Genomic DNA, 13,157 nt, shown 5'->3' with positions numbered 1-13,157 from the left:
TTACAAACAAATATGCAGAGCAGCACACAGTTAAGTACCTCCTTTATAAGGAATGACCATTCTCTCCCTACAGTTTGTATTTTTAGATCTGAAAGGAGTGTGCTGTTTTATCAGCCGTTTCTTTATTTCAGTGGGGGTTGTGCAGTTTCCTCCCTTGGCCTCTTGGTCTGATTACTGTATTCACAGATTTCATAATAAACTGTCCTTGAGGACCGAGAACATAATTGCCTACTCATCCTCAGTCAACTGAATCAGGAGAAGCTGTGAGTTTCTCACGTGGGGAAGAAGCCGGGACTCCCAAGTGACAACCGCTGTCACTAGCTTGTTTTTCCAGAGCAGGGTTTCAGGTGGGCTTCGTACTATGCGACCATGTGACAAACACAGGCCCGGCAGTATGGTCTCGTTATTAATAAGAAGGGAGGATCCAGAAAAGGTAGCGATTACTGCAGAGCCCCGGGCAAGAGCGCAGTGCTCCACGGGAGGCACCTTCCCCTTTCCACCCTGAGATGGCCACTACCCAGCAGCCCTTTCGGTGGGCTTGGGGTGGCCGAAGCGGCGTGGCCTCCCAGAGGATTCTCACATCACTCTGATGCACCAGCCCCCGTGATCTTGTCCTGTGTTTGCCAGACTTGATAAGATCTGTGCTGTTCATAAAGAACAGGAAGTCCAGTCACCACACTCAGAGGTCCGCAAAAGCCGGCGAGGCGGAGTCTCCGTGACTGTTTCATTTTGGTTCCACCCATCTGCTTGTCTGTTCACCTGCTTAACCACCCCCAGTATCCATATGTGGCTTGTCTTCACCTTCCTAATTTTGGGAGTCTATTTTCTCTGATAAGTTCTAGTAAAGCCCTTCCACCCTGCTTCCGTTACCACGGATATGAACTCCTGGTGGGTATGCAGCAGTCTTCGGTGCCAGGGACCTTAGTTTATACTCGGGAACCCACAGTCGTGGCTAGTGGTGGCCCATCACATTCTCACTTCCCATTGTGAGCATCAGAATAGAGGGAACAGGGAGAAGAGACTGGCCTGAGGCTGAGGATCGCAGCTGGCTAAGATATCCTCACCCTTAGGTGTGATGCTGTCCTGCTCCGTATACCCCGAACCTGACCGCTGAACTTCAGCCCACAGCCCCCTCCGACATTCCTAGCACCGTGACCGCTGTCTATAATACCTGTGCTGCCTACCAGACTTCAGTCTGTCTTAGGACACCCAGAACCATCTGTGTACAGCCAGCTGAAGACTGCCTCCCCCTGTTCAGGGTCCTGCAGTGGCTCTCCCTGACCCTCAGTGTAAACACGCAAGTCTCTGCAGTGACACTCACAACCTGCCCCCTAAACCCACACCCTGTCCTCACTGCTCTGACCTCTTCCCCTCCGGGTCTCAGAACTGGTTCTGTTCCTGCCACCCGGAACCCCCGGTGCTCCCTACACAGGTCACCTACGCTCCGAGCGCCAGTCTGTGGGTGGCCATTCCTCTGCCCAGGAGGCCCCTGTCCCAGAGACCCACCTGGCACCCCCTCTCCTTAGCATCGCCACCACCTGCATGACGCCAGTCTGCATTCCTGCCCCGTTAAAGATCGCAGCATGTCTCCCAAACGTCCCCCTCGCCCTCTTCTCTTTGCTCACATAACTCATCCTTTTTCTAACAACTCCATGCTTCCCTTATCTGTTGGGATTATTTGCCGCTCCGTTCAGCAGATATTTCCCCTGCTTTTCTGACTGATTTACTTCACATGTCTCCAGCGGTAACTGGTGTGGGAATATTTATGCATGCATGCATGCATGAGGCATTAAGTACAGTAGTTGTCCAAGGCATAGTAATTGAACAACAACAACAACAACAGAGTCCCAAATCAGTTCTTCTGAGCTGCTATGATGGGTTCCTGTCTCAGTGCCACCGTTACGGCATGAGACTGGACTTGGGGTGCCCTAGGAACCCTATTGTGCTAGTGGGAACATTTCTGCCATCCTCACACTCAGGGCGTGTAGAGAAAATCTACGACAAGGCAGCAGGACCACCCAGCTGGAGGTGTCTGGCCCCACCGAGGAGGCCTAGAGGAGTGAAAGCAGCCGGTGGGCCCCGGGCCAGCTCCTCCGGACCTGAAGCAAGGGCACACACCCAGCAGGTACCTGCGGCTTGGAGTCCTCTTCGTCCTTGTAGTAGTAAAGCTGCTGAGCCCTCAGCACGAAGTACCGCTGCTGCCAGTTTTTCACGATGGACCTCTGCTTCTTCAGCCAGCCCATCTTGATCGGCCTTTCCAGGGGGTTAGGGGTGCTTGGTGGATGAAAGGCCGCCATCTGCTCCCCAGTCATCACGCTCCTTGACCGAGCTATAGAGAGGAACAGACAGGCGGGCTGACTGAGGGACATGAAGCAGGGAGTCAAGAGCGGGGTGGGGTGGGGTGGGGGGCTGAGAGGAAGCCCTGCTGTCCCCCACACCCCAGAGAGGAGCCGGGGGCCCTCCTCCTGAAAGGAGCCCAATCGACCAGTGCCCGCAGTCCAGCTGTGAGCTGTGAGCTGCAGAGCGGAGATTGGCTGGGGCCTCTGAAGAGGAAGTGGCCACAGCATCTGACAGAAGGTGCTTCCTTTTCCTGCGTGGGAGTATCTGACAGAGGACAAAATAATGCCCTGCTCTGTGTCCAGAGTAAGGCCCATGCAGCTGCACAGACCACCGGAAGCTGTCTGCTTTTCTTCCATGGCTCTTCTGAGGAGCCAGGCTGTAGCTTGGGCCCCACCGCCCCACTCTGTCTCCCCCTGTCAGTCCCCATGGACTTGGCACCTCCTGAAGTTTCTGGGCAAGTGTCATGTACCCTCCAGGCCCCACCCACTGTGTTTACATCACTTGGCTGGCCCAAGGGCTTCGGTTGGCACATTTGTCGTATGCTTCTGGTCAGATGGTCATCACTAGCAGAAGCAGAAGTAGGGCTTGAAGGCGAGGTCCTCTGCCCACTGCGTGCTGTCATTGGCTTCTGGCTTCCTACAGAGTTCTGCCTGTCATCTGATCGGGTCCTAACCTGTGCCTCCATGCTGACTCCCACCTAGAATAACTAGCTCCTTCCTTCCTGTCCCTCCAAAGTGACCCAGTGGCTCTACTGGCTTCTAGCCAACCCTTTCTTCTAACATCTGCCTTTTTCCTCCTTCCAGCCACTCGGAGCCACGGCCTTGTGCTGATGCTCTGGACACCAGTGTCTGGGCTCCGCGCTGCTGCTGAAGCACACCTCTAGCTCGCTGCTTCTTTAGTTAGCTTTAGTTTATCCCTGAGACACTAATAATATGGCTAAGTTATTGAGTCCATTCTCATCCTTTTTCCTTGCCTGACTAGAGAACTGGCCTTTCTCTCTTGCTTTTGACTGGCACTTCTCCAAGCCCCAGTCAGTTTCCACACTAGCTAAACCGGGTTGCTGATAGTCCTTACAATGTAGAATTGCGAAGATTAAACAAACAAACAAACCATTCAGCACACTTTTAGTTGAGCAGACGCCACTCTTACTTTTGTCGATGGTGACCACGTCTAACTACAAGGATGGAGAGCATCTTTAAGGGCATCCTCAGTCTCTCTCACTTCAAGCTTCAAACATCCCGATTTTACTCATTCCCATCTTTAGTGCATTTAACTGCAAACTTCTCCCCATGGCACTTGATTGCTGCTTACCTGCCTCCTTCTAGGCCCATGGTTCTCAGCCTTCATTCATTCGTGTTCGCGGCATCCTTCTGAGGACCAGGGCTTTACACGGAATGGCAGTCTGCTCCAGCGGTATCAAAACCTGCCACCTCTACGATGCAGAGTGCTACAGCGCTGTGTGCACAGAGCTCTGCCTAACTGGGCCCTTCAGCCCCGCAGTCACTCTGTGTTCCTGTTATTCCTTAACTCCCACGAGGGAACTGGAGGGGTTGTAACACATGCCTGACCCAGCCTTCCATTGGACAGCCGTCAACACGGAAGAGCGCATGGTCAGGGCTTGTGGAAGATAACTTTTCAGCTTGATGCCAATTTGGTTTGTAAAGAGATTGCTTTGTATCCGTGTGTCTTGACACCCCGACCAAAAAACAAACAAAAACCAAAAAAAAAAAAAAAACAAAAACAAAAAACCTTGCCTTCCAAACTTTTTTCCCAGCTGACTACTCATTTCCAGAGTCTGTCACTGGCGCTGATCATTTACTCAAAGGAACCCCCAGGGCAGTGAGATGATGAACAGGCACTGGCCGTGGAGCAATGAGGAGGAGTTGACCTGAGTGAAGGACTGAAGCCTCTGTGCAGCATTATATCTTTCTGTGTGGGAGTGTGTCATGAAAAGACTCATCTGTACCAGGAAGAAGGCACACATGGACAAAAGTGAAAGTGTCCTTCACACACAAAGCTTTTGAAGAGGATGGAAGAGTGAGGTGATGGGCATTCTCTTCTGCTGTAATGGCCTCAGTTGTAAGCCCATTCCAGGGCAACTCTGATGACCACCCACCTAAAGTAACATCAGATATGGAAGAGGACCCCTTTCTTGCAGCAGAGTGATGAGGAGCCTCCATAGGACCAAATGGAACCAACACAGAAAAGGAAAAAATTGGACAAAGGCCACATGGTACCTATGAGGACTCGGGTATCTTGAGTCACTCCCATAACCCCACAGACCTTATTAGGATCACTTCTAGAGGCAAGGAAAGTGGAAGATCTCAGAAGCACCCAGAAATGGGACAGAGATCTGAAGAAACCAGAAAGATTCTGTGGATTGGAGGGAATTTGATTAACATGGAACCTAGTGGGTAAGGTATTCTTTTATAATTTAGTTCTGGGGGAACATGACTCTTTAGGGTGAAAAACAATAACCACGCCAAAAATGATCACCCCTAAAAACATCTGTGCCCTGAAGAATGGCCTGGGAGACGCAGGAGAAGGAGGTGTGAATGCCTGGTATTCTTAAGTATGGCCCAAAGAGGACATGATAGTTATGAGACAGGAAGACAGCACAACACCAAGATGTGGCCTAGAAAGATCCCTTCACCATATGTCCAGCCAGTGTGTCTTGAGTGCTTGCTGCCATCCTACCATCCCTGATACAACAATCGGTCCAGGGTCACCCATTCCAAGTTAGAGCATGTGGAGAGATCTGTATACACTCTTCACAGCTGGAAGTCAAGCCCAGTATTGGGGGACAGTGACAGCGCAGTGAGCCAGCAACTGAGCAGAGCAGCTTCCTGCCCCATCTCAGCCTCTAGCCACCAGGCAGGCCTCTTGGGGATGATGCAAGTGCGAGAGAAGCAGCCTGGTGGGTCTTGGCTTTGACTAACATTCTTTGTTACTTCTTTGGACAGCCCCTCTTTGTAGGTGATCTGCTACTGTCAGTGGTTAATTCCTCGTAATAAACATGGTCATGGTGACAAGCTCTGCACACCCATGGTAAGTGTTCCCCTCAGGGAGGAGGTATGAACTAGGTAGGCATGGCTACAGAGCAGGCTACAGGGAACAAGGGAAGGAGAGTGAGGCCACAACTGCCCAGTGTTTGTAGAATTCCCTGCAAGAGCAGGGTGAGAGCTTCAATGAGGCCAGGAACCTAGGAGAGGGAAGACCAAGCGCCCAGCTAGCACTGTGCTAGACAACACAGCAGTCACCGTGAGTGGCTGTAGGCAGTTACATGTGTTAGGGTAGACAGAATTAAGTAAAAACACATTTCCATCAGCCATACTTCAAGTGCTCAGTAGCCAATGGACTACTGGGCCCAAAGAAGTGGCCCTTAGGTGTAGAGTGAGGCTTCAACCTTCTTCTGAGAGGGACAAGAGGAGCCATTTCATGCCACTGAGCAAGGGGAGACCATGACAAAACATAAGCATGTTATGCGATTAGATTGTCCATGCTGAATTTTAGTGAGCAGCGAGAGAAGAGAAATAGAAGATGTGTGTACCCAGGGTTTTCTTTCTGCACAGAAGTTAGCTTATTTTTGCCCCAAGTTGTAACAAGAGAAGATTAAAGAAGGAAGTATGAGCAGAGAAGTTGCCTTGGAAACACGGCCACTTCCTCTTCATCTCCCATCTGCTGACCCACTGACCTGAAAAATAACCACAAACTTTCCTAGGCCCACCTTTGAAGTATCTCTACCGTGAGCTCTCCAGTCACCCCCGTCAAGGCTGTGCTTTGGGGGGCTGTGGGTGCAGGGAAGAGGTTCACCAGGATTTAAAGCTGGGAGGGCCTGTGGATGTTTTCTCACCATGATCTGTGCATCACCATGGAAACCTGTCTGAATGAACTAGAAAGGGGAGGAGAATCCCTCCAGACGGCTCTGTTGGGTTACAGACCCATCACCAGGGTTACAGACCCATCACTGCTTACAGGCACCGGGGAAATTCTCAAGTTCACCACATGGCTAGTCAAACTCACCACCCTCCCCCTTCGCATCATCTGCCATTCCTGCCTTGTGCTCACGAACATACCCCAGCCTGCCTGCCTTCTCTGGCCTCTACAACTGGTGTCCCATGACTGTCCCTATGACTGACCCAATAGGCTGTGGCTCCTGCAGTCACCACTGATGAGACTGCTGGTGCTGTGACCCTTCTTAAGCACAGACTTAAGTATCTCCTGACTACAAATCTCCCCCGAACCCCAGCACCTCTCTGCTAGAGATCAGGTATAAACACCCTGTCCATGGACCTGAGGGCTGTGTGCCTTTCTACATATTTTCTGTTCTTCCTACACATCCAGCCTGCAGGATAGTATGCTCCTTGCATGGATTTCCTCTTAAAAAAGTTCTTGACCATCCTTTGAGACTCACATCAGGCCACATCTCCATGATCCAGCAGCTAAACCTGCCAGTTTTCCAGCCTTGTCCCCTCTTCACTGGGGACATGTGTGTAGAGCAGCATTTTTTTTACCCTGCCTGGTAGATTTCGTACCCTGTCTCCCTCTCCACTTGCAGTATAAGAGGACAAGGATGCTGTTTCTGTGCCTGTCCTTGCTCATCCTGTATCTTGGTCATCCCCCCCACCCCGTGAACAGCAGGCAGGAGGAGGTAGAGAGGTACACAGGCTTCTGTCACAGTGGCCGTGGCTGAGTCTCCATCTAACCTATGATATATTTCTTTTTTCATGAGATTGTGAGCATCAGGGGCACTTGGTATGTGGTTAACCTATAAGAGTTTAACCATGATACTGGACATATCTCAGCTAGTGCCTATCTTTAAAACATAAGACTTGACCAGCACTCAGGAGGCAGAGGCTGGTGGATCTCTGTGACTTTGAAAAAAAAGAAGAAAAGAAGCTGGTGCTGTGAACATTGTTATTGTTAATGTGTAGTTAATTGAATGTCAAGCGAGATGGCAGACTAGAAGAGTAAAGGGTGAAAGGGGGAGAGAGCCGGAAGTGGGAAGCTAGCAGGACACCACACAGTATCCAGGTGTGACACACAGGCCTGGATTAGGGAGGTGCTGGTGGGGAGGAATTACAACTGAGAGTGGATGGACAGACTGAGGACAGAATGAACGAGGAGGAGCCCCGAGTCTCCGAGGCTTGGGGTTTGCAAAGCTCAGGAAAGCTAGCCTTCCCACTGCTCAGACAGTCCACGTTGCTGAACCCTTGATGGGCTGCAGGGCAGTGTCAGCCCCTAAACCATGGACCTCCCTGCCGCAAGAAACCCTTAGAGCCCTAAGACCTAACTGCAGGGGCAAGGTGGAGAGGGCCGTAGAGGACAAGAGTGCTTGGCTTGCAGCCACCCCAGAGTTCTGGGTTTTAACAGGTAAGGATCTGGATCAAGAGAGGCTAGAAGGAAGAATTTAACTAACATGGAAACCTCACATCAGAAAAAACGAGGCGGTGGATCTTCAGAAGTCAGCGGGGCTGCACACAGCAGCAGCTGGCCCAGAGGGGAGCGGCCATCACCGGGGGCTAGGGATACAGTCCTCCATACAAGAGGAGCATGCTGCTTCCCTCAGGACACGTGAGAGGGCCACCAAGTAGGAGTGCCGTGCCGTGAGAGTGGTGTCGATGAGAGTGCCATATGGTGAGTGCCACACAGTGAGTGCCACATGGTGAGAGTGCCACACGGTGAGTGCCACACGGTGAGAGTCACACAGTGAGAGTGCCACACAGTGAGTGCCACATGGTGAGAGTGCCACACGGTGAGTGCCACACGGTGAGAGTACCATATGGCCTAGCAGAGGTCTGGCCAGCACACAGTCCTTGGTGAGTATTTAGTGAATGTATGAAATGAGCATTTTAGGATGCACTGACAGCTATCATCAAGAAGCTTCATATTTGTAAGAAGTAATGGCAAATGTTCCTATTTGTGGGACTTCTAGGTGTGTTCACTTGTACCAGTGCAGGCAGTGGCTGGTACAAGGAATGATGCCTACTCCAGTAATAATAGGCCGCCGGTTACTTAACACATATCAGGTACTTACAAGTACCTGCTTTGGTGCAGGACTCCAAATGTCTCCATTACTTCCATGCCCACACCAGCTCTTCATTACGTAGTACCTGAATTCGACCTCCATTTTAAATACAAGGGTCTGAAGTCCAGAGAGCCGAAGCAGTTATCTCCAGCTAGTGGAAATCTGATTTTAAAACCAACTATCCATGCTCAGGCCAAGAGGCCCAGAAAAGAGCGGCATCCTGTGGTGAAGAGAGCTGCCCACATCACCAACCAAGGCGGTTCTAGAGTAAGAAAGTGTGCCGAGGACAGAGACAACCGTACTTCATCTGGGCAGGCGCAAAGCCCTGGGGACCGACCACAGGAAGCTCCTGGTCTTTGTGAGCCTCTGCGTTGTAACAGGACGTTGGGAGCTGAGTAATTTACCCAGAACAGAGACCATTTGCTTTCCAGTTCTGAAGGCTGCTCATGGCCCCAGCCTTTGAGCTACAATGTCCCATGGAGAGAGGGCAGGAGGAAGGGGCAGGCAAATTAAGAGTGAGCTGGAGTCACTTTGTAACAACCTGTTCTCTAGATAAAGGCATCGCTCCACTCATGAGGAGAGTCTGTGACAATCACCTGTGGTGAGGCTCCACCTCCAAACACTGCTGCACTGCAGACTGAATTCCCAGTATGTGAACTTGGGGGACAGACTCAAGCCATAGGACACCCACCTGGCCCCACCCAAGTTGCCTCAAGCACTGCGTATAAACAACCTCATGTTTCTGCTTCCGCCCAGCGCATCATTTGTGACACTCATCGGGCCTTGAAGAAACACTGACAGAGAAGGGTGCTGAAACCTCAAACCTGCCACCAGGCTTTGTTGACACCACCCGGAAGATGGACATATTAGGTAATCCTGCTGCGTCTCACCAGCTCACTGCCCACGCTCATTGGAAGACCATATGCTAATTGAAACCTAGTGTGGGCATGGAGTGGGAAGGAGAGGGCTGAGATAGCCAAGCTCTACCCCAGGCAGAGGGAGCTGCTGACGTACCCTATGAGCAGTAAAGCTATTGCTACCTCAACTTTGTCTTCACTTGGGTATGACGAATATCACCACTTACACAGACAACAGGCTGTGTGAGCCTGGAAGGAGCAGAGGGACTTCTTCTGTCTGCTCTGAAATGACACACGAACCTTCCCTGAACATTCATGTTTATCTAGCGCCTAGAATTGTCCCCTGAATGCCTGCCTTTGCTGCCCAGGACTGGAGTGCATTTTGCTTTCTCCATCTGATGGAAATGTCTTTCATGTTAGTTAGGGGACCTTGACAACTGCAGAGCAGAGCCCGCCTTGGAAAGGATTATTGTATAGATAGGATGTTGTCTCAGCAGTAACAAAAGAGGTACTGACAATGGAAGAGTGTGTGTGTGTGTGTGTGTGTGTGTGTGTGTGTGTGTGTGTGTGTGTGTGTTGTAGAAGGGGAGGGAGTAGGAGAGGGGTGGGGATTAGAAGGGCTTGGATTTCTGCTGCTTTTTATTTATTCAGCAGCCCTAGAAACCCAGGCTAGGAACCAGCCTCAGGCTCAAAATATTTCCTGCCTTCAGGAGAATTCTCCTAGTCTGGGTTACCTCTCAGGATACCTTTGTGGTGTTCACATTTTGGAGCTTTCATGGTTCTTAGGGCCATAGAGTGCCATCGCCTCTCTTGGGTCTGTGTGTGTTTCCATCTCTCTCTCTCTCTCTCTCTCTCTCTCTCTCTCTCTCTCTCTCTCTCTCTCTCTGCCCATCTCTGCATAACAGGAAACCAAGTGTAATAACAAGAAGTTTTGCAGAGTTGTGAACACTTCCTACTAAGCAAGGCCTCTTCCTCAACGCAGACACTAGGAGAGACATGGCAATGGGTAGCAAAGGAGCCCTCGAAGACAAAGCAGCTGTGTCTCTGGCTGTCTAGAAGTTCCCTGCCTCCCCAGGTAGGAGTGTGAGGAAGAATGCTCCAATCTATGGGACTGTGGGATAATTAGAGCCGTGAGCTACCCAGTGGCAAGAGTTAAATTAAGAGTTATGCCCTTCTCCCCCATATCAAAACTAGCCATTTTAGGTAAGAATTTTGCTTTATTATCCACTAACATTCATAAATAAATAGTGTGCTAGGGTGCTTGAAGTCTCTGCATTTTTTACATGTGAGGGCCCTACCTTCCACAGGCATAGTCCCTCCAGGAAAACAATACTCCAGATCCATCAAGACCTGAGTCTTGGGGGCCACAGGCCTTTGTCCTTCATCAGACATTGCTCTAGGTGGTTCCTGGGGCCCCTGGACTTTGGGAAGAATACTTTCTGCCTTGAACCTTACCCAGTGTATAAACAACCATTGGGGTGTGACGGCCAGTGATACAGCATGATGAAAGGATCCCATATCTCATTAGAAATTAAACTAATTCATGTGTGATCAGAAGGCTGATGACCTAAGATATTGATTAGTGTTGTTAAGCATGGTCAAAGCAACGTGGTTAGGAAATAAAATATCCATATTTTTAAAAGATGTTTATTTCAGCATGAAGCAAAGGGTTACACTGTGTGTGGAATTTGCCTTAAAATATCTCAGCAAAGAAGAAATAAAGGGATATATTCAAAGGTGACAACCTCAATAAACACTGAATTTCAGAAAGAGGATATACAGGGGTGTGTTTGGGGTGCACATACTGGAGTTTCTGATATGAAGAACTCCTCCTGCAGGTCACTATGCTCAAGCACAGAAGGCCCGAGGGGAAAATAAAGAAGGAGCAACCTTCGCATCCCTACCCCCATCCTTAGTCCTGGCACTTAGGTCTCTGACCTCTAACGACAGTGCTCCTTTACAACTGCTGTTGAAGTGGCCAAGGCTATCTCAGCAGCAATCAAAAAAAAATCTGAAAAGAGTGAAACAAAATCTGAAGTTGTAGGTGGAGAGAGAGGGAGGGAAGGAGGGAGGGAGGGAGGGAGGGAGGGAGGGAGGGAGGGAGGGAGGGAGGGAGGCCACTGCACACAAAATACAAGGGAAACAGTGAAGAAAAAAGTCTCTACATGGTAAAAAAAAGAAAGACTTCTAAAGCAGTTTATAAAGTTAAATACTTAAATAAAGCTCGCAAAGTTAGACAGCTTTCCTGTTCTGTCACTCATCTGTGCCAAATGTCTAGACAATCCTAGGAATGGAGGGACACTTAAATAACTGGTTTATATCATCCATAGTTAAGACAAATTTTTAAATCGCCGTGTTCTCAAAAGACTGTGAACTTGTATGTAATATAGTCATCATCAGCCTTACTGAGAGTCAAAGTCAAGAATGGAGGGCTCCATTCTTGCCCTGGTGTGTTGGCGCGCTCCTACAGTCACAGCATTGTCAATTACGTAGTTTTCCTTCCTTCTGTTATGTGGTTTGTTATAGTGATTGACGTTTTAAGGCTGAGTCATCCTGGAGTTCCAGTAATGAATTCCATCATGACAATGAATGCATGGCCTTTGATATTGTGGGATCCACCATCATTGTATTTTGTTGGAAATGTTTACAACAATACTATAAAAGACAACAGTTTGTTGTTTTCTTGGAGTATTTTTGGCTAGCTTTGATTTCAGGATGCTGCTACCTTCTAAAATGAGCTGGGAAGTGTAGACGAATTTCTAAACAGTCTTATAAAATAAGAAACATAGAGCCAAATATAGGGGTGAAAGCTGTAGAGATCAGGGAACTAATGAGAGTCACCAGCTAACTTTAGCTCACCACGCCACCCTGTAGCTTCCCAAGAGAGAGAGCTACTTCCTGTCTATCCAAGCTTTTATTGCCTTGCTGTTCTGCCCTCTCATTGGCTCTTAGCCCAGTTACCTCACTTCCTTGTCACTGCCTGTCTATACAGACCTCCGTCTCTATAGTTGGTACTGTGATTAAAGGCATGTGTCACCACACTTGGTTGTTTCCTAGTGTGTCCTTGAACACACAGAGACTCTGCTTGCCATGTGATTGCATTAAGGGCATGTGCTACCACTGCCTGACTTTTGTTTATGGCTGGCTGTGTCCTCTGATCTCCAGGCAAACTTTATTTATTAACATACAAATGAAATATCAACACATTTCAGCACAAATAAAATATCACCACAGGGAAGTTTCTCTTAAATTTTTTGGGAAAGAGAACAATTAGTGCCAGTCATTTTTAAAAACTTGATGGCAGGGCTGGAAAATGTCTCAGCAGTTAAAAGCACTGGCTACTCTTCCAGAGGATCCAGATTTTGTTCCCAGCACCCACCTGGTGGTTCACAACCATGTGTAACTCCAGCTCCAGGAGAGTTGATGCCCTCTTCTGGCTTCCAAGGGTACCAGGCGCACAGACATAAACGAAGGCACAACAGTCATCCACAAAAAAATATAAAATAAAAATACATTTAAAAACAATTTGATGGAGTTCACTGATGAAGTATCAGGTCTTTCCTGTGTTGGAATTGTGATTACTGATTCAATCTCAACCATAGTTGTAGGTTTCTTTTTTAAATTTTTTAGTTCTTCCTGGGTGAGTCGTGGTAGTGTGGCATATCTGGGATTTTCTTCCATTGACTCTAGTCATCAAGTTGCTGATATGAAACTGTCCAATGTACTAACGTTCATTACTTGTGTGTCTGTGGAACAGGTGGCAATGTTTCCAATTCCATTTTTTATTTCAGTAACTTGAGCCTTTTCTAGAAGAGGTTCTTTTACAGGTCCAGTGCATTTTGATCACTGTGAGTGTGGTTGTCCTTGCTTTCTTTCAGTTAGTATTTGCAGGGAAGGTTTCCCAAAGCTTTCGCTTTTAATCTACTGTGTTT

General features: G+C 48.9%; 1 protein-coding gene across 3 annotated transcripts in view; it reads right to left on the bottom strand.

Moving 5' to 3' along the window:
- Arhgap25 (Rho GTPase activating protein 25) overlaps positions 1-13,157 on the bottom strand; it is a 74,896-nt gene that overhangs the window by 38,242 nt on the left and 23,497 nt on the right. The window contains exons 1-2 of one of the 3 annotated variants that reach the window (XM_016003060.3): positions 3,652-4,178; positions 2,130-2,329 (exon numbers count right to left, since the gene is read on the bottom strand). In XM_016003060.3, the coding sequence (XP_015858546.1) occupies positions 2,130-2,312 (183 nt within the window). In that variant the 5' untranslated portion in view covers positions 2,313-2,329; positions 3,652-4,178. Of the gene's footprint in view, positions 1-2,129; positions 2,746-3,651; positions 4,179-13,157 lie in introns of those variants that run through there. The other 2 variants (XM_006984569.4, XM_076567147.1) reach the window with 2 other exon arrangements.

The sequence above is a fragment of the Peromyscus maniculatus genome, chromosome 3 (assembly GCF_049852395.1).
Source record: "Peromyscus maniculatus bairdii isolate BWxNUB_F1_BW_parent chromosome 3, HU_Pman_BW_mat_3.1, whole genome shotgun sequence".
Taxonomy (NCBI): Eukaryota; Metazoa; Chordata; class Mammalia; order Rodentia; family Cricetidae; genus Peromyscus; species Peromyscus maniculatus.
Note: the sequence above shows the minus strand (reverse complement) of the source record. Positions and strands in the feature narration are given on the sequence as shown.